At 45.4% G+C, this 20,098-nt stretch overlaps 2 protein-coding genes across 9 annotated transcripts in view; one reads left to right on the top strand and one right to left on the bottom strand.

The window, feature by feature from the left end:
• Positions 1-20,098, bottom strand: part of LOC139052024 (uncharacterized) — a 266,591-nt gene that overhangs the window by 108,787 nt on the left and 137,706 nt on the right. The window lies entirely within an intron of this gene.
• LOC139052022 (histone acetyltransferase KAT5-like) overlaps positions 1-20,098 on the top strand; it is a 181,327-nt gene that overhangs the window by 61,635 nt on the left and 99,594 nt on the right. For all 7 annotated transcript variants that reach the window (XM_070529090.1, XM_070529091.1, XM_070529096.1 and 4 more), the window contains one exon: positions 6,358-6,479. In XM_070529090.1, coding sequence (XP_070385191.1) covers positions 6,358-6,479 — 122 coding nt within the window. The remainder of the gene's footprint in view (positions 1-6,357; positions 6,480-20,098) is intronic.

Raw genomic sequence — 20,098 nt, 5'->3', positions numbered from 1 at the left:
TAAAACTCCCAGGATTCTACTAGGAAACATAAATACCCAAGATACCAAGAAAGTGGATGAGGAAATGGTGCCGCGGTAGCTCAATTGGTAGAGCATGTCACGCGAAATGCGAAGGTGGCGGGATCATTCTCCACCTGCGGCAAGTTGTTTTTTCATCCACTTTCATTTCCATTAATTTATTGTTTCCTTATTTCATTTATTAAGCACAAGTAATTTCTCCTATGTTCTTGGTGTCAGTGTTTGTTGGCTTCTTATGATATTGCTTACGTAAGGTGTGTCTGCTGGTGTCTGCAGACTGGTGTCTGCAAATGGCATCATGCATTGCCCAAGCCTTGCAGCCACATGTTCCTGCTAAATTTAGTCCCCTTGTTCCCTTGTCTTATTCTGAAATTGGCCACAAACTGCTTATGGCTAGAACGGCATGGTGTATGTATGCTGTTTTCTGGTTGTCGTGATCTTTTTTTTTTTCAGTCGCTTGGTTTTATTTTTAGGCATAAAGGGGCCTCAAACACTTTTCCGACTAATCATAAAATGGCTTCATTATTAAAAGACGTCACCTTATGAAACTCATGTCGGAAAATTTTTTCAAATTTTTCAAGTAAAAGCAGAGCTAGAGTTAGTTATTGCACCAGTGAGCAGCCTTCTCTCTCCTTATGTCTCCGCTAATGTGCTGAAAGCTACACAGCGGAGATGGTAAGAAGGCAAGACTGTGCCAAAAAGTTTAGTGTAGAGGGCTCGTCGTGACACCCCATGGCAGCTGCAGCTGTGGCATCTACACTAGGCAGCATGCCGCTACAATCTCAGAGACCACACAGCTACGCGCACTTTAGCATGTGGACTGGCAGTGCAAAGACAGAATTTTTTTTCTTTTTGAGATTGCAGACTTATGTAGTTTTTTAATTGTTTACCTTGAAATTAGCAATAGTAGTATTACCGAGAATGTTCTTGCGATCATGAAATCAGCCAATAGCTGTCGATGGGCTACACTGCTTGTGATGAGAACATTGTGAAGATGAGGGCAAGCAATTTTTTGTTGTTTTTGATACACGTTGTTAAATTCTGTACTGCGTGCTGTGCAATAGCCTTTGGCTCACTTGTTGAAAGCAGTCTCTTTTACGGATCGGCAGTTTTCTTACTGTGTTGAAAAAGTGTTTCAGGGCCCCTTTAATATTTGGCTTTATATCATTGTGCTTGTATGTGGTGTTCAAAATGAGTATGGTTGTTGCTGCTTGCGAGGGCTTTTATTGACACGTTGAAGCTGCACTACACAGCCACAATTATGAGCGATAATGGTTAAGCGGGCAATAAAGATTCTACGAGGGACATTCCGAACGTAAGTTTCGTAATTTTTTCAAAAGAAAAGATGGTACGGCAGGCTAAACAAACAATCGGCATAAGAATCCACACCCGTTGGTTGTTCAACAATGGAGGGAGCGTCAGCAGTTGAGGAATGACGTATGTGCAGAGTGCCAAAGAAGAGAGAGTAGCAGCAGACCAGAGTGCCCGAGGTTATTCAAGGGCAAATCATGACAGCAGACTCATTTGTGCTGACTACGTAGTCGCCAGTGTAAGTGCGTGCTGTTATTCGGTGTGAATGGGCATGTGGGACTAGTGTGTCCGTCATCCATGAACGCCTACAGATAGTGTATGGTGGACAGGTCATGTCTCGGGCCTTCATCCCGGACACACAGTTTTGCAAGAGTAGTTTCTTCAAACTGATTGCACCCTGTGACAAATATCTCAATGTCAGTGGTGACTATGTGGAAAAATAGTACAAGATTTATAATACCATGGTGTATATTTTTTGGCAATAAAGTTTCTGTGTGAATATAAATGATGAAACTTGCTTTCAGAACGTCCATCGGGCAATCTGCATATATTTAGAAATAAACTGTTACCTTTCATATTAGATTAGTTTTACTAATGCTTGGTTATACTTGGTAAAACGTGCAGCAATGGTATGCTTAAGTGGTATAGACTACCCCTCAAGAAGGTTTTCATGCCACCAATGTTTGTAATTCCCCTATTGTATCAGAGCATTGCAAGCTTACACGGGCATGCACACCCATCCCTTCTGCTGATCGCTTCCCTGGCTGCACAGTGCTCGCGTTGCACATGGAGGCTTACCCCCGAATGCAGAGATCTAACTTGGCTCGAACTTGACTTCTGGCAGTCTCAAGACAGCTGCGCTGCTCGTCTTAAATCTTGCTCGACCTTGCGGACGACTTGCAAACGACTTGGTTTGGTCGAAGTCCGCTCAAGTTTCAAGTTTCAAGCCAGCCTGGGAGCAGACTGACTTCATGCGTTACTCCAACATGGCAGCCTCTCGAACATATGTCGCACAGATGTTAGCCAATTTTGATTTTGCTTTCCATGCCATGGATACAGCATTTTCAGAGGTGCATACCTTGCCGAAAATTCTGTGACCCGTCCTACGTGACCGAGAGATCAGATGGAGCTGTACAACGACGGACAATTCCTCGGTGGCTGCAGATTCACGAAGAACGCCGTGCGACAACTTTTCGCCATGTTGCCTATCTGGGAAAGTGGGGACAACAGAGGACAGCCCGTGCCTCCCATGCTGCAGTTGCTGATGGCTCCGAGGTCTTACGGCACTGGCACATTTCAAACAGTCACCGGGGATCTGGTCCGCATTCCTCAGTCAACAGTGTGCCGCGCAGTTGGAAAGATGACTCTGTTCATCGCGAAGCACCGAAGGAACATGCAGAACACACCAGCCTGCCCTCATATGTGCTGATTTAGTAAAAGCGCTGCTCAAGTATTCTTAGCAGTCCCTTTGGCATAAGAGACTGCATAACATGTAACGCAGGTTCCATGTACATATGTACAATCTTTGCGATAAGACAACACACCTGCAGAAAGCGTGATTACGAGCGTATTTTCTCATCTCCTATGACTACACATGCCATCACTAGTTATTAGCGCTCACAACCATATTTACACTCAGCATGCCGAAATGTCACGCACTCATCCACCGAATACAAAACATGCGCACGAGCATAATAAAAAGTAGCCCAAATGAGCCAGTCACGCAGAATATGTGCGCTTACCAGTTTTGTGGCACTCTCACTTTTCTTTCGCAGCTTCCTCTTTTCACTTTTGCTTCAGGTTGTTCCAGCATTTCTTCAGTTGCAGGCGATTCTTGGTTGGCATTATATTTTTTTGCTATTTCTTTCCATGTATCATTCTTCTTGGTCAACGGCACGACATCAGTTCTCTTGCATTCTACAATATGCTTGTAGTCATTCACGAGTGCGGTCAGCAGGCTCTTTTCATCTTCTGTAAAACAGGGTGTCGTCTTGCGTTGCGGTGCATTCTCTTGGGAGGAGAGCGTACGTGAGTGCGATATTTCAGCATCAAAGCCTGTTGACAGGACAACAATTTTGTACCAAATGCGGCGCACGGCCATCGTGCGAGCCCCACAACTTTATTTCCTAACAGATGACGCTTTCCTAGCAGACGATACGTGCTGCCAAATTGCAATGTCCATCCCTGTTCCACAGTCTCCCTCTCGTTGTTCTCGACAAAGCCTCCATGTGAAGTAGACAAATAGTTCGCATGTGTCATTTATTTATTTAGTTTTTTATAGAGTGTTGTCACCCATATGGGTCCGTACAGGGGACTCTATGGAGCTCGGCACTCCTCTTTCGCAGCACATGTTGCTGTTTTTTTTTCTTGTTAATGACTCCAGCCTAGCACGTTCGAATAGTTTGGTACTTTCTTCAAAGGGTCACGTAGCCTGACCAGAACAAGGGCCGCCGCCTTTCTGCTGGAATGCCTATAGGCGAAAAGGGACGCGCGAGGTCCCTCGGAAAGCGAGCATATGCGTCGTCTCGGTCTCTTGCATCCGGTTGCCAGCCCAGAGGGTGCACGGAACGCCTTGCAGCCATCGAGAACAAAAGCCGTTGAGAGACCACCATATGAACCAACCATTTTGTTCGCTTCTCTATGGCCATTTCTACAAGCACACAACAAGACCTTTCAGTTAAAAAGAAGCTAAAACCGAAATAAATGTGACTATACAAGTTCTTAATTTGCACACAAATATACTGTCATGTAAAAGTGGAGCACCGACTTGAAAAAATTGTGAAATCTGCAACTCAAAAAGCGGGCCAAAACACTGAAACTTGAAGACCACTTAAACCCACTGGTAACGGTTGCTATTCGCAAGCAAGACTGCACATCGCAGCGGCGGATGTCACCAGATGGAATAAATTTATGCAAACTATACTTCAGCACTTGTGCCCCAATAGAAATTTGGAAAGATGCATACTTTTTTGCTGTACAAAGTGCCTTACGCTAATAAATTTATTGTTAATCTCGAACACAGATGAGCCACCTGCTTTTGCATTGAAGCACAGTCTTGAATTGACGAAGCAAGTCAGCTTGAGCATCTACGAGTGTCTATGAAACATGAAAGCCAGCTTGGGTGTGTTGAAGTCCGCTTCTTGCTTCGGGCTGACTTCGTCAAGTCCAAGCGCGATCCAAGTTAGATCTCTGTATTCGGGGGTTATTTATTCAATTGACATGAAAAGATAAGCAATGGTCGAACAAGCAAGGGGTCTCTCCAGAGCCAGTATTTCAACAACGGGACTGGTCTTCGTCGAGGCAACAACTGCCATGGCTGCTCAATGAAAAAGCGCTGCCGTGAAATCTTTTTCTTTGCAGAGTTTAAATAGCTTACTCTCCTCCCCACAATGGCAAAGTAGACTAAGTGCTCGGATATGGTATGTCAAAAGTTGAAATGTTCAATAACGAGCACGAAAAGTGGGGATGTCGGGTGGGGGGTGCAGCTGATTCTTTTGGGTGATGGCATAAATAAAAAATAGAAAAGAATCTTCACATGTAAGGAGGCATTGTCATTTCCAAGGGCCTCATTTTTCTTGAGAGTAGGAATTAGGATGAGATACTGTTTCGACAGTTGACCAACAAGCAATGAAAAAATGAGGAAAAAAAAGGTTAACAGAAGCTGAATTGTATTAGTCGACGTGTATTGGAACTGAATTCCCTCCTTGGATCTGTGGCTGTGCCATTGCATGGCTTAACACGGTGCTATGGGTTCGATTTCTGGCCACATCCCGATAAAGATTGAATGCAAAAACACTCGATTACAGTGCTTTAGGTGCGCAGTGAAGAACCGCAAGTCAAACTAAATTTGCAGACTCCACTATGGTGTCCTTCATAGTCCACCTTGCAGCTTCTGTATGGTAAACCCAGCAATTTAACATAACTGAGCATTATTTTTCACACTTCTGTGCACTGGAACAACAGCACTGCTTTATGCACATTTATCACATACAAAGACAGGATAACACATGCATATCGTAAAAACAAACGCAGTATACAGAGTTAAAGTAATTAAATTGCAGCCTTCTGGCATGTGAAGCGTGGAGACTGCACATAAAATCAATAAATACCCACGGTCTCTGCAGACTACATATCTCCAGCTGACTCAATAGATGTCATTTTGAAGCAATAAAATACTAGAAGCATTCATGCTCTCCTTCATTTAAGGTGAAAATTTAACTCTTTCACTGCGGAGTTTTATATTTTACGGACCAAAAATGAGAGGATCCAAACTTCTGTGCAAACAAAACAATGGAAAAAGGTACACAAAAGAACCCTAATGGAGTATGCAAGAATGCAAGCAGTGGGTGGTTCATTGGGTGCTCAAAGACCCCTTTAATTGTGTACACAAAGCTGTTCGCTTACTCTAAAAACTGAAATCTGAAATGGAACAACACAAAATCTAAAACTCCTCACTAAATCAAAGAAGAAAAAACTTGCTTCATAGGCTAAGGATTGTTTGGGTGGAAAATTACTGTATCAGATTACCTTTTACCTTAGAGACATTTAAAATGTGCTGAGATAATGCACGCCAAAAAAACGGTAAACACAGGAGCGCATTTCCTTCACCCAAGGACCTTTTTTCTTGTTCAGTGAATTCCTACACGCCAGCGACGAGATTGTGCAGGAGCTAGCTGTGCTTTCGCGATGATTGAACCGTGAAAAATAATTGTTTGCTTTTGATCCAGATTGGGGGTTGTACAAGTCCTTCAAAGCAAAGCACGTGTTGCAAACTATCGTCAAGTTTACGTGTGCAGTCTGGCGAAAATTGTGTTTGCACAGTGCAGTAGAACAAAGGAGGACCAAGTGCAGCACACCTGGTTGTGTTGAAATTTTTGCTATAGGCGCTGTCTGCGACTAGTGCCACAGTGCATCCGCACGATGCTTTGGTTGCCTATACCGTTTTAGGCACATTTCTGCTCCATATTCATTGGGTATTTGTGGACTGTGTCTGTGAACTCCTCGGCTCATGGTGGCTGCTCTGTGCAGACAACAAACGGCTCGATGATTGGGTGACATTTGACCGCTTGGATCCAACGAAGCTGCAATTACCATGCCAGGAGAACAAAGATCTGCCCAGCAGTCCTGGCTGGCTGTCTTCTTCATCTTCGGTGAGTCTTCCGGCTGTTTCTCGTGCACTTTCTTGGATGTGAACACAAAGTGATCTATAAATTTTATTTGCCATGCCAGGCATTCAGTTGAACAGAGGCGCACTGAATATACAAATGTCAGTCAGTCATCTGTGTGGCAAAACCAGTTTCATTTATTAAGGGCAATCCACTTTAATATGTCTAATTCAGTGGGGAGCAATTGGATAATTAAGCTGTTTGTGAAAGCTAGTGCTTGCTTGCATTTAACTTTCCATGTCAAAATATTGTTGAGATGTCAGTTTGTGCAGCTGAAAGTTGCAGCTTTTTTTTTCTTTAAAAAATTTTTCTTTGGTCATTCATGTGCTATTTTAGGACTGCCCATTTTCAGCTGCTATGTCAGGGTGTCTACCATCCGGGAATTCTCAGGGATTTTGAATAGTACTCTGCAAATACTGAGGGAAAACTCAGGGAATTTGTGCTTCTATCAGGGAAAATGAACTGCAATTTTATTGAAAGGCAACTGTTAACGCATACATTAACACCTGGTACGCTTGCTTGAGTGTACCAGGTGTAAATTTTCGCTTTTCCTTCCTGTTTGGCTGTTGCCTCGGCTCTCTCCCTTAGTAGATCGCTTAATTTCTCAAATGCTTGCGACTCTAGTTTCCAGTTGGCAATTTTGCATGAAAAGAGCTGTACAATTAGGGAAAAACCAGACGAGTTAACAGGTTACCAGGGCTGTCTTGACGTAATAGTGTCAGCCTGTCTTGATGTAAAACAAAGTTCTATGTCAGTCAGGGAATTTTGCAGAGGCACTCAGGTAGAACCTGGAAAACTCGGAGAATTTGAAAATGTCAACTTGGTAGACACCCTGTATTAGTAATAACTTCCGTTGAGATCTTGCATGCAGTGTGTGTTGTGTGATTTCTCAGCATGCACTGGGCTTGCGCCCGTTCATGCATTAGGTGCAACAGACGAGGACTTGAGGAAGCAGATGCAGACAGGTATTGACTAATAAGTTTAGCTTTTTCACAAAAAGATAGCACATTTATTACTGAAACACACCAACACACACACACACACGCACATACTAGAGATCAGCAGAGGATCAAAAACAAGAATGTGTGAAAACGAGTTAGAAATATTGGTTGCTCAGTTATTCTTAGTACATTTTTGTTTTAGTTGGTATCGGTGTTCTTGCATGCGTGTTTCTTTTGCAACAACTTTCCGCTACAACTACTCTGGCTTTTCATGAAAGCATTGAGTTTTGTGTTGGCACTTAACTGCATGTGGTTTTGCTTGTGTTTTGCAGTTTCTTCTTTCTTTCTGTTACTGCTTCAAATTGTACCTGCCCATCCAGCTTTTCCTTCTACTGATTGATTTTGGCTGCTACTTTCTTTCTTCCTTTTTCTAGGACTGTCTTTCTTCCCCCCTAAGTAATTAAATCATTAATTTTACTTCCAGTCACATTCATACCCTGATTTTGCACTGGCTCATGATGTGTTCTGTGCATCATATTTGTGTTTTAGTGATGTGCAGCATGCTTCACAATTGTTGTCTGGTTGCTTTTTTGTCACCCTATATAGTACCTCCTTCATCCCACCATGTTAGTAAATACATAATGCACCTTGGTAGAGGTCTTCTTGTTTGCCTTCACCGCAGATTCTGTCTGCTTGTAGACACTTGGGTAGAAATCCTGAAAGCTTTTGGTCCTGCCAGTTTCTCATTATTTTAGGGCACTGCCACCCACTTTCTCGCAACTAATACTCTCATGACTAATACAGTGCAGCATGCATAAAATGAAGGGCAAGGGCAGAATGTAATTAAAAGTGGTGCCTTACATTCCGCTGAACAACTAGAATTAAGAACTTAGTGGCAGGGTCTTTTTACTAAGAAAAAGAAAAGAGGTGATTATGTAACCATTCTTTTTTCTTTCATTCTGTCAGGTCTGCTAATTTTTGCCGCCTTCTAGTGCTTGTTTATCAAAAATTGGGAAAGACCTGCACAACTTTTACCTTAACATTTCAGCTTAATGGCTTAACATCATTCACATCATTACTTATTTTCAACTGTCTCATGCATTATGGCATGGCCTTGCAAGCGGGAAAGGACTGTATCCTGCAACTCCGTACGATTCGTAAAGAAGGCAAGCACCTCAAAAGAAGGGATTACGGTTTTAAGCATGAACATGAAAGGAAAGTATTGGTGCTGAATCTGGCAAATTCAGCTGCTCTGTGCAAAATGAAATGTATTGCTCTTTTTTCTTCAGTACGTATAACAGGGACCGGCTTTCGAATGCAAACGTTGAGTAATGCAATTGGTGGTCAAAAAGCTTGCAACATGCATTGTCCTTAAAGAAAAACTCAAGAGCCATATTATTGATCAATCACATTTTGGAATACTTCTGCTTTGCTATGATGTAATAGCCAGCAAAGCATATTACCGCCGTGACAGGCATATCATTGATGCATTTGTGCACTATTCTACCAGGTGAAAATGACCTTTAGAGGAACCATGCCCACTCTTACATTTTTCTATTTGCATCTAGGTTTCATTCCTGTTCCTTATTCACCTACTTGCTTTAATGAATAGTATCCTCTGGCCATTCATTCAAATTGTTGCTATGGCTCTGTGAAGTACTTGTACATTGCAAGTCAACTTCTGTTAATTCAACCCTGGTTTGTTAATTTCTGTTGATTCAACCAAAATTGATTGAATTATTCACTCAGTGGGTTTGGTCATAAGAAATGAGAATTGGTGGAAGAGAATCCTAGAAGAATACAGAAAAGATTGTCTATTCATGGCAGTGCTTGCATTAAACACACACTTTATAAGCAAGCAAATAAGTTTTGAATCATTGTCAGGAGTGAACACCTGTGGCACTTTTTATGGCCTCATATTGAGCCTTTACAAAGTGTAATATTTGCAACACGAAAAAGAAAGCCCTGTAGCAAAGAAGATAGGCGTGTGCTTGAGCGCATCAACTCTACAACCATCTTCAACGCCCCTCTTGATGGTACCTGCTATCTAGATCAGTACATTGGCATGTTGCCCTGCTTGCCCTGCTCGGCTGGACGTCTTCGACAGTTCTGTGGATACCAGCCTGAGCCCCGCACAATGTTCCCAGCTTCTCAATCTGCTTCGCAAGTACTCCGCTACATTCGATTGTCAACAAACGACTTTGGGCCGCACATCGACGGTGTATCACAAGATCGATTCGGGCGCCCACGCTCCGCTGCACCAGCGACTCTAACACATGTCACCCATAGAGCGCCATGCTATTGAAGACTGTGTCGGCAATATGCTTCAGTGCAGAGTTGTTCAACCTTTGAACAGTCCCTGGGCGTCCCCTGTAGTCCTTGTGAAGAAAGAGGATGGGTCCATCCAGTTTTACGTGGACTATCGCTGTCTTAACAAGATAATGTACAGAGACTTATACCCTTTGCCTTGGATTGGTGATGCCCTTGATTCTTTGCAAGGTGTGGAGTACTTTTCCTCACTCGACTTCTGTTCCAGCTATTTGCAAGTGCCCATGGCACCAGCCGATCGCCCAAAAACTGATTTTGTAACACCAGGTGGCCTGTATGAATTTAATGTCATACTGTTTGGTCTTTGCAATGCTCCTGCTACGTTTGAACAGATGACAATATTCTCCGTGTTCTCAAATGGAAGACGTGATTATGTTACCCTGATGATGTGGTCGTCTTTTCTCCTGACTTCGCATCACTTCTGCGCCATCTTGAGCAGGTCTTGCAGTGCTTACGTAATGCAGGCCTTCAACTCAGTATGAAGAAATGTCGCTTTGGAGCCAAGCAACTAACGATACTCGGACACGTGGTTTCCAAAGATGGCATTTTATCTGATGCTTTTAAACTTCGCGCTGTCACAGATTTCACGAAACCAATGACCCTGAAGGTACTTAGAAGCTTCATCGGGCTCTGCTCATACTTTCGTCATTTTATCAGGAATTGTGCTTCTATCATTGCTCCGCTAACCCAACTCCTGCGAGGCGACACCGGCTTTTCTACCTGGTTCCCAGCTTGTGATGATACATTTACAACATTGCGCCGTCTGTTTGCATCGCTGCCCGTACTGCACCATTTCGACCCCATGTCTCCCACAGAAGTTCACACGGACGCCAGTGGCATAGCACTTAGTGCTGTGCTCGCTCAGTGCAAGAGTGGATACGGCAAATACGTAGTTGTCTACGCCAGCAGGACGCTAACCAAGGCCGAATCTAATTATACCGTAACTAAAAAGGAGTGCTTAGCTATCATTTGGGCACTTCGAAAATTTCAACCATACCTGCACGGCCGTCCCTTCGATGTTATTACCGACCATCACGCTCAGTATTGGCTGTTGATATTGAAAGACCAATCAGGCCGCCTCGCCCGCTGGGCCCTACAGTTGCAAGACTTCGACATGTGTGTTGTCTATTGGTCTGGCTGCAAACACACCGACGTGGATGCTTTCTCTCACTCCACCACATCAAGTGACATGACTTGCCTTTCTGCCACCGACTTGGTCTTTTTGTCACCAGCTCTCATCGACATGGCTGCAGAGCAGCGCAAAGATCCGTGGATCGCGGCTCGTTTTGATTGCCTATCTGACTCCCCGGCGACTCGTCCTTCCCGTGCTCTCCGCCGCCAAGCTTCTCACTTTGCGGTATGGGATGGACTGCTCTATCGTCGTGACTACACTTCAAATGGCCACAAGTGGTTGTTCGTCGTCCCTCGCCACCTCCGTGCAGATGTGTGCTCCGCTTTCCATGCAGACCCACAGTCCGCCCATGCTGGCCTTTTCAAAACGTACACCAGGCTCCGCTTACGCTTTTATTGGCGTGGAATGTACAGTTTTCTACAGCAGTACTTCCACTCATGTTCAGAATTCCAACGTCGCAAGTCTCCTGCTCGATGTCCTTGTGGTCCCTTGCAGCCAATCCCGTGCCCCTCTCGACCATTCGAACGCATTGGCATCGACCTCTATGGCCCTCTACTCTACACACCTGCTGGGAATCGCTAGATTGTTGTTCCCGTAGATCACTTTACGTGTTATGCTGGAACAGCTGCTCCACCAACTGCCGCAGCCTGCGACGTTGCATCCTTACTCTTGCAACACTTTGTACTTCCCCATGGTGCGCTCTGAGAACTCGTCAGCGACAGAGGTCGTGTCTTCTTTTCCAAGGTAGTTGACGCGCTTCTTACTGCATGCCGTACTGTCCATCGCACCACTACTGCCCATCACCCGCGGACTGACGGCATGACTGAGCGATTCAATCGCACTTTGGGCGATATGCTATCCATGTACATTGCATCCGACCACACCAACTGGGACCTCGTTTTACCATATGTGACCTGCACATAGAACCCCGCCTTACAGGCCACGACAGGCCTTTTCTCATTCTTCCTCATATATGGCAATGAACCTTCCTGCTCCTTCGACACGAACTACCCTACCCACCTGACCCATCCGGATGCACACCACTGTCTGAAGCTTCCAGATACGCCAAGGAATGCCGCCAGCTAGCCTGCTCTTTAACAACTGAAGCCCAGTGGCAGCAAAAGTTCCATCGCGATGACGACCGACCCACCAGCTCATATCAGCCGGGCTCTTTAGTCTGGCTCTGGATACCTTCCACCATCCCTGGTCTTTCCTCTAATCTTCTAGTCAAGTACCACGATCCCTACTGCCTCGTGCAACAGACGTCTCAATTGCCTTGTTGAGCCTCTCATGCTGTCCACTGGCTTAAGGTGCCGTGGAAGTGAGACGGTGCACATGCAGTGACTCAAACCTTATTACGACCCGGTCGTCCTCTCCTCCCCTTGGGTCGCCAGGATGGCACCCTCTTCTCAGGGGGAAGTTGTAGCGAAGAAGACAGGCGTGTGCTCCAAGCGCATCATCAACGCCTCGCTCGAGAACAGAGCTCGCGCGCTCGGTGCCCAACGCTTGGTCAACAGACATGCCTGTGTATTGTGTAACGTTCTGGCTTGTTAATTAAACCACCTTACAGCCTTCACATTTCTAGATGCTATAGGTTATTTCAAAACCAAGAATTCGTGTAAGGATATTTGAAGTGCAGTGTGTTTGAATTTAGTTTACGTATTCTTCGAAGCCCCATGGGGATCACAAAATTCATTTCTTAATCCATATAGCCATCCGTCAATTTGCTGCCAATAGTAAGAGGCAATTCTCAATTGACTTGGGGATGTACAAGAAGCCTGTTGTGAGCAACCAACATTTTTAACTTAGTATATCCAACTTTTCATTTGCCATGCAATATTTGCCGAAGTTCAGGCACACATGTTGCTCTTGGCATCTTCGGTTACTAAACTCTACTTCATGCTCACAGTGTTTCTCTTAGTTGCTCAAGTGGTAATGCAGTACTGTTACAGGATCAAAAACTGAGTAAGTTGGTGCAATATACTTTGTGATTCGTGCAGTACGTGTTTGCTTAAAAATTGAGACAACAGAAAACAAATCGCATAGGACAAGCAAGGCTGTTTGTTGGCTTGAATAGCAGATATTTTCGGCGCTTGTGTGCTTGGAGATGTCTATGCAGTGCTTAGAACTTAACGCCATATGTCTGATGTTGCAGCATCAAAGAGTGATACCGTAGTTGTGCAGTTATCAGAGCAGCCGAATCAGCCATAATTAGCAACGTCAAAGAGTAATATCGTAGGCGGTGAATGGTTGGACGACACAAAGCTTTAGCCACAGCTTCAGAGAACATGCAAAAGCATTTTGAAAGCTGATTAAGCTATGTCCAAACGGAGCAAGCATTGAAAATAGTGTAGTCAGTAAGGGCGCAATTTTATGGCAGTAAATTGTGTCCCACTTGCTCCCCTATGGTGGACACAACAAATCGTACCAACAACTTGGACGGCAGCATCGGCATCTCTAGTGAAGCAGCTCTCAGAGGTCAATAACGTTTCACAAAGCCGAGTAGCATTGAACAATGACTTATTTGAAGCTGCATTAGTTGCATACAGTTACTGAAACATTGATTAGCAGATTTTTTTGTTGTAGTTCCTTCAAAGCTGTAATTTGCTGTGAAATTTTTGTCCTCTTCATATAAGCAAGACACTGTGCATCTGTGACAGGCAGATAATAAATGTGTGTTCTAATAAAAAACAAAGAAGGGCTTCATGTGCAGGTGCTAAAAAGAAGGAGAGTGAAAAAAAAAGATTTCAGTAGCAAATGAACATTATCCTCTTAAGCTAATAAACATAAATGTTCTTTTTTTAATGTCATCACCATGTAAAAAGAAAAGTGGTTGATAAGGTAACATATTATATTTATTGAACTTTAATGAACAGTTTCAGCTGTTGAGAACTGTTGTAATTTTTGTTCTGGAGCTGAAGCAGAACTGAAATACCTGAACAGTAACTTGAACCAAACTAAGAAGTTTCAGTTCGACACCCTGCTTCTGGTGACAAAAGTACTATGCTGATATTTTTTGCAGCCTATTTCTAAGTAAGGTCTTTGAAGACATGCATCATGTGTTGGTTGTGTATAATGGCCATCTGTTTTGGATGTGCATGTTGGACATGAGTTGTCACTACGTGTTAGGCTACGCCTGAATGTCTTGAGAGCCACAGCATGTGGCAATGACATATACAGCATGATTCAGGAAAACCTTTCGAGGGCAGTGCTAGCAAATGTTTGTAACAAAATGAGTGCTTTATCACGTAGCTTTTTCAAATTCGTATGCAGGCAAGGGTTGCCACATGCTAAATGTCACATACGTAAAAGAGCCAGGTATACGAGGTATACCCAGGTATTATACCCAAAAGTAATAAGAATTTTTTAGTGAAGCAGAAGGAGAGTTAATACCAACGAGTGACTCTAGACGGGCATTCTTCACGGCTGTCTCTATTAGCTGGCGAAGCAGCGCCTTTGTGTAAAGTTTCATCTGCTCTCTCCATTACTTTTTTTTTAGCCTCTGGCACCGTCTGTGTCAGCTTTGCAATGGTAAATGTCGAAGAACAGTGTGTGTGCATCAAGTTCTGTTCCCTCTTGGGGAATTTTTTTTGCTATCAAAGGGTTCATTTATTTTAAGTTTGCATAGCAAATTTAAAGGGCCCCTGAAACGGTTCGGACAAATTTTGTAGGCGCGTAGGGTACAGATTAAGTACAACATTCGCACCGCAATTTAAGTGAAGCGTTACGTATTAATGGAGCTGCAAGCGATTAGAAGTTACCCTCCTCCCTAGCTATGCTTTTCCTCCTCAACTCGCTCGCCGAGCGAGCGGCGCTAAGCTCCGCCTTCACTGGTTCAGCGTCACGATGCGACGTCACATCGCTCACTTCGGGTTGTTTAGGAGCACGCCCCCTCCCGCGCGAGACCTCTCCGCTAGCCGCTTGGCCGTCGACCGAGAGCTATCGAAGCAGCGTGCGTTGCGAGCATTCTGTCGTAGCGCCGAACGTGTCCGGTACTCCGCTAAAAACAGGCAAGCTGGTCATTTCGGCAAATGACTAGAGGCATAAACGCAAGCTGATGAAGGAACTTTAGCGTAGACGTACGTGAGCAGCCTGATCGGTCTGCACGGTCCAGACACTTGCTGGCGCAGCGCTTAACCAGTCAAACAAAGCGCTAATATTGCTCTAACCAAGTGTAAAGCATTTTAAACATTTTTAAATCAACGTGCTGATGATTACACTCCTGCGAAAAATATACACCAGCAGCAAAGAATACACTTCGTTGCTGCTACTGTGTATGGTTGAGCTCTGTGCCACCAGGTGGCTGCACCGTGCAGACCGTTCGCATTTGCCCTTCTGCTCATCTCGTGGCTCATCCCGGCACAGTCAAGCGGCCAGACCCTGTTCCCTTGCGCTTGCGTTTGCCCTAATACTGGACTCGCGGTTTGCAGGTCGCTAGGTTTGCAGTCCACAAGGCAACAAAGTCGAATCATAGTGCTCGCGAAAAGACTGAGACCGACTCTGACCGCGGAGCTCTCGTCAAAATGGAGTACGTTGTAACACAAGCAGACGACACTTGCTGTGTGCCGGAAGTGCTGAAGTGTACTAAAAAACTATTCTTGTGTATTCTCTTTAAGTTATTTTCTTTTTACAAAAACAAAGTAACTAACATTCCAACTATTACGAGCATCATTTGTTCACCATAAAGTTGGAAAAATTATCGACCACGCGCCCTGGTCAGCCAATCAGATAGCTCGCCCATGTGACGTAATATGGGTTATTTGCATCATATGGGTAGGGGCGGCTTAAAATTCCGCCGAGCAGTGCGCTGCGATCGGCAGCGATGGGTATTTTTAAAACCTTATAATAAATTACACGCTTTACGCAGAGCACTTAGATGCATCAATTAATAATCAGAAGAACCTACTCTAACGACTCAGTACGTTTGTAGAAAATCGCCAAAATCGTTTCAGGGTCCCTTTAAAAACAGCATTTTTTTGTTCTTGTTGAAGTGTCTGAGCTGTTGTGTAATGCAGGTAAAACAAAATTGCCGTATCTGTGGAGCTTAGATGAGTGGATTGTGCATCACGACAATATTTCCACTCGCAAAATACTGAGTGTGTGGCACATTATGATGAGCATGGGATGACACTGCTCGTTCATTTTCCCTCTACTACCTGTATCTTGCGCCCTTATGATCTATATACAAATGTGAAATGAGATCTAAAGGAGGGCATTTTGAAGATGTAGAGGAGGCAAAAGACAGAACAACCAAAGCATTGAGGGGAATCAATTTGCAAAAATTGCTGAACAGCTTTGAACAATGACTAAAGGAATGGGACGAGGTCACTGCTTTTCATGGAGAGCACTATAAACTTACGAATAATCTACCAATGCCAACACTTCCACCTAGTACATTTCTTGCTTATGTATGCCGCATTGTTTTTTTTTTACTTTTCAAATTCTTTCAGCAGCTGCTTTAAGCTTGTAGGAGATGAGCGTTATGTTTTTTTTGGTGTTCGCTTTATTTTTAATTTTCTTCTTTATTGTCAATTCTATGATGGACACTCCAGGGGTATTTCTACCATCAGGGTCACTGTGAGATTCCATATAAAGTCCAAGGGTGATAAAATCGCTGCCGTGTACTGTATGCTGTATGTGCGAGGGAAAGCATGCGAGGGTGAGCCGGCAATCGCAGCTCAAACTCGTGCACGAAAAGGAGGAAAGTGGGGAGGAAGTGCACCGCCTTCTGTCGTGCACAAGGCTTTGGGGGGAGGGTGAGGAGGGGGCAGGGTGCGTTCTACTCCGGGAGGCTGCGCGCGCCCTGTCCGAGCCGCTGTATCTTGAAAGCCATCTGTGGCGGGTACAGAGTCCATGCTGCGCTGTGTTTTCGCGGCCTAGTTCGCGTTGACAGACAGACAGAAAGACTGACAAAGAACTTTTATTTTGGTCCTGAGAAGATGATGAGTGTCCCCGTTAGGGGGCAGCGTCTGCGGGCCGCAACCACGACGGGGCCCGGAGGTTAAGACTCTCGGGGATATCGCGGGCTCTCTGGACAGCCCTGAGTTGCTCTTCCTTGGCGGAGCTGGTGATGAGCCGGAGCCAGTCTTCCTCTGAAGAGGGAGATCCTGAGCCCCCGCACAAGTCGAGGCACTGCCAGAGCATGTGCTTAAGAGTGCATCTGGGATGTCTACAGTGCGGACAGCCCGGGTTGATCCCGCCTAGGAACTTTGAGCAAAAAAATGGAGACGGATGCGTCTCCATCTGCAGCATTCGCAGGGTGATTGCCTGTGGTCTGTTTAGGTGCGGGTGTGTAAGTGGAAACTTCCGATGCCCTAGTTGATAGTGCTTGCAGACCTCGTTAAAGGTAAGGAGAGGGTCCCTGTGCCATTGCCATCCCCCTGCCTCCGATTGCCCACTTCCGGCGCGGTGGTTGAGATCTCGCGCCTGGGAGTGAGCAAGTTCGTTGGCGTTGGGGATGGCTTCATGAGCATCGCTGCCCATGTGACCAGGGAACCAGATTAAGTGCTTTTTGCCTGTCCAAGATGCTGCAGAGAGAACGCGAGCGGCTTCCTTGCATACCGAGCCTTTCATGAATGCTTGAACGGCAGCTCGCGAGTCTGTGAAGATAGTGGAACGGTTCGGGGTGGCCATGGCGATAGCTACAGCCACCTGTTCGGCTTTGTCGGCGTTCACATTTTGATGCGTAAGCGACGTCAGCAGCTCCCCTCGCAGCGATGTAGCCACCGAAACAAAATGATTGGAAGCAGCGTATTGCGCAGCGTCGACGAAGGTGAAGTTGTCCTCAATCTTAGCCGCAAGGCTAAGAAGGGCCCTGGCCCTCGCTTTACGTCTGCCGTAATTGTCTCAGGGTGCATATTTCTAGGTATCTGGGATACTGAATACATTTCTCTGACATTGACGGGGAGCGCGCACTCCCTCTGTTTGGTGATGCTCGAACCTTGACCGATATGCGCTAGTAGCTGTCTGCCGGCTTCCGTGGAAGCCAGTCTTGCAACTTCTGCCATCTGTTGCGCCTCGACTATCTCTTCAAAGGTGTTGTGGACACCCAGCTCCAACAGCCTTTCGGTACTGATGCTCTGCGGGATACCCAGTGCCTATTTTATGATCGTGCGAATGATTGTTTCTACTCTAGCCGCGTCCCTTCTGCTCCATTTGTGGGCCAGGGCTATGTAGTTAATGTGGCTGATTAGGAAGGTGTGGAAGAGTTGCCTAAGATTATCCTCCGATAGCCCCCCTTTTTTTGTTGGCCACCCTCCTGATTAACTTTGTCGTGGAATCGGCTTTGGTTGCAATGCGCTCTAAGGTGTAGTCATTACTGCCGTCCTCCTCCAGGAACATGCCCAGGATTCTGATTCTGTGTACTACCGGGATGACGGATCCGGTCTCAGTGGTGATAGAGATATCGGGAGGTGGTCCCTTTCTTTGCACCGATTGTGGGTCAGTATAGTAGCAGTTCCAATTTCTTAGCCGACAGGCAGAGTCCTGCCTTCATGAGAAACTCTTGAACGACTGTATTCGCTGTTTGTAATTTCTCTTCGATGTACCAGTCGCTACCTCCATCGCACCAGACTGTGATGTCGTTGGCGTAGAAGGCATGACCGACACCCTCAATCTCGGCCAGCTTTTGGGAAAGAGCTCTCATGGATAAGTTGAATAAAAACGGGGAGAGGACTGCCCCTTGCGAGGTGCCTCTGGGTCCGAGATCAAATGTTCTTGAGCCCAGAGCTCCTAGGCGAATAGTGGCTTTTCTATCCTTTAGGAACGAGCTGACGTACTTGTAGAATTTTTCTCCTAGACCCGCTTCTTTAATCGATTCGAGTATGTGAGAGTGTGTCATCTTGTCGAAGGCCTTTTCTAGGTCCAGTGCCAGGACGGCTTTGGTGTATCTGGAGTCCTTGTCAATAATCTTGTGTTTTAGAAGCAGCATTACGTCCTGTGTGGACATGGATGGTCTGAATGCAATTTGATTAAACGGAAAGAGATTCTTTTCCTCTGTGAATTTAGTGGCCCTATTGAGAATGACGTGCTCGGCGACCTTTCCTACACAGGAAGTGAATGAAATCGGCCGGAGCGAGCCAAGCTCTAAGGGTTTCCCTGGCTTGGGGATAAGGATTGCTCGCGTTACGCCACTCCAGTGGTACCTTGCTTGTGTCCCAAACCTTGTTGATTTTATTTGTGAGGAGCTCGATGGCCCCATCATCCAAATTCTTTAAGAGTTTATTTGTGATCCCATCGGGACCCGGTGCTGATCTGCAGTTGAGTTCGTATAATACCTCTCTCACCTCCGCGTACATGAAGGGGGAGCCCAGAGGGTCCGTTTCGTTCTCGAGCGTCACAGAGGGGTAGTCATTGTTTGAGCCGGATTCGATACAGAAATACCTCAAGGCCAGCTCGTCTGTAATTTGTTTCTCGGTCATGCCAGAGTTTTTTAAGTTGAGCCTATCAATAGTGAGCCTCTGATTGGCTTTGGATTGTTTGTCCCCCAGCAGATGCTTGAGGATGTTCCATTTTGCTCCGCTTCTCATTTGCCCATCGACAGCATTGCATACTTCGTCCCATTGTTGCCGAGCGAGGGTTTGGTTATGTTCATCTATTTGCTTATCAAGTTCTGCAATCTTTTTGCGTAGGCGTCTATTTAACTTTTGTGTTTTCCATTGTGCCTGTAGCGCGTTTTTGGCCTCTAGCAGGTGTGCTAACCTACTGTCCATGCGCTCTACCTCTTTGTTCGTCTCTATTTCTTTTGTGGAAGCAGCAACGTCTTCTCGGACGCGGGCGAATAATTCCTCCAACGAGCTGTGTATAGTCTCGTCCTTCTTTCTGATAGCTCTAAAGAGGTTCCAATCCAATACTCTGAATTTTCTGAGAGGTGCTGATGACTCTTATAGCGAAGCTGCTGATGTAGTGGTCACTGCTGAGGTTCTCTTGTAAATTGGTCCATACCGGTTCCTCCGCATTCATAACCATGGCCAGGTCTGGCATGGTATCCCTGCTGACCGAGTTGCCAAATCTGGTGGGGTATTTTGGATCGGTGACCAAGGTGAGACCGCAGGCTGCTATCTGTGCCGCGAGTGCCTTGCCCTTGGCCGTATCTTTGATGTAACCCCAATCTTGGTGTTGTGCGTTAAAGTCCCCTGCTATGATAAGCGGATGATCGCCTGCAATTTGACATGCCTTCTGGAAGGGAGCAGTGAACGTCTCCC

This window comes from Dermacentor albipictus, unplaced genomic scaffold (assembly GCF_038994185.2).
Source record: "Dermacentor albipictus isolate Rhodes 1998 colony unplaced genomic scaffold, USDA_Dalb.pri_finalv2 scaffold_17, whole genome shotgun sequence".
Taxonomy (NCBI): domain Eukaryota; kingdom Metazoa; phylum Arthropoda; class Arachnida; order Ixodida; family Ixodidae; genus Dermacentor; species Dermacentor albipictus.
The sequence above is the reverse complement of the archived record's forward strand: the minus strand, read 5'-3'. Positions and strand labels throughout refer to the sequence as shown.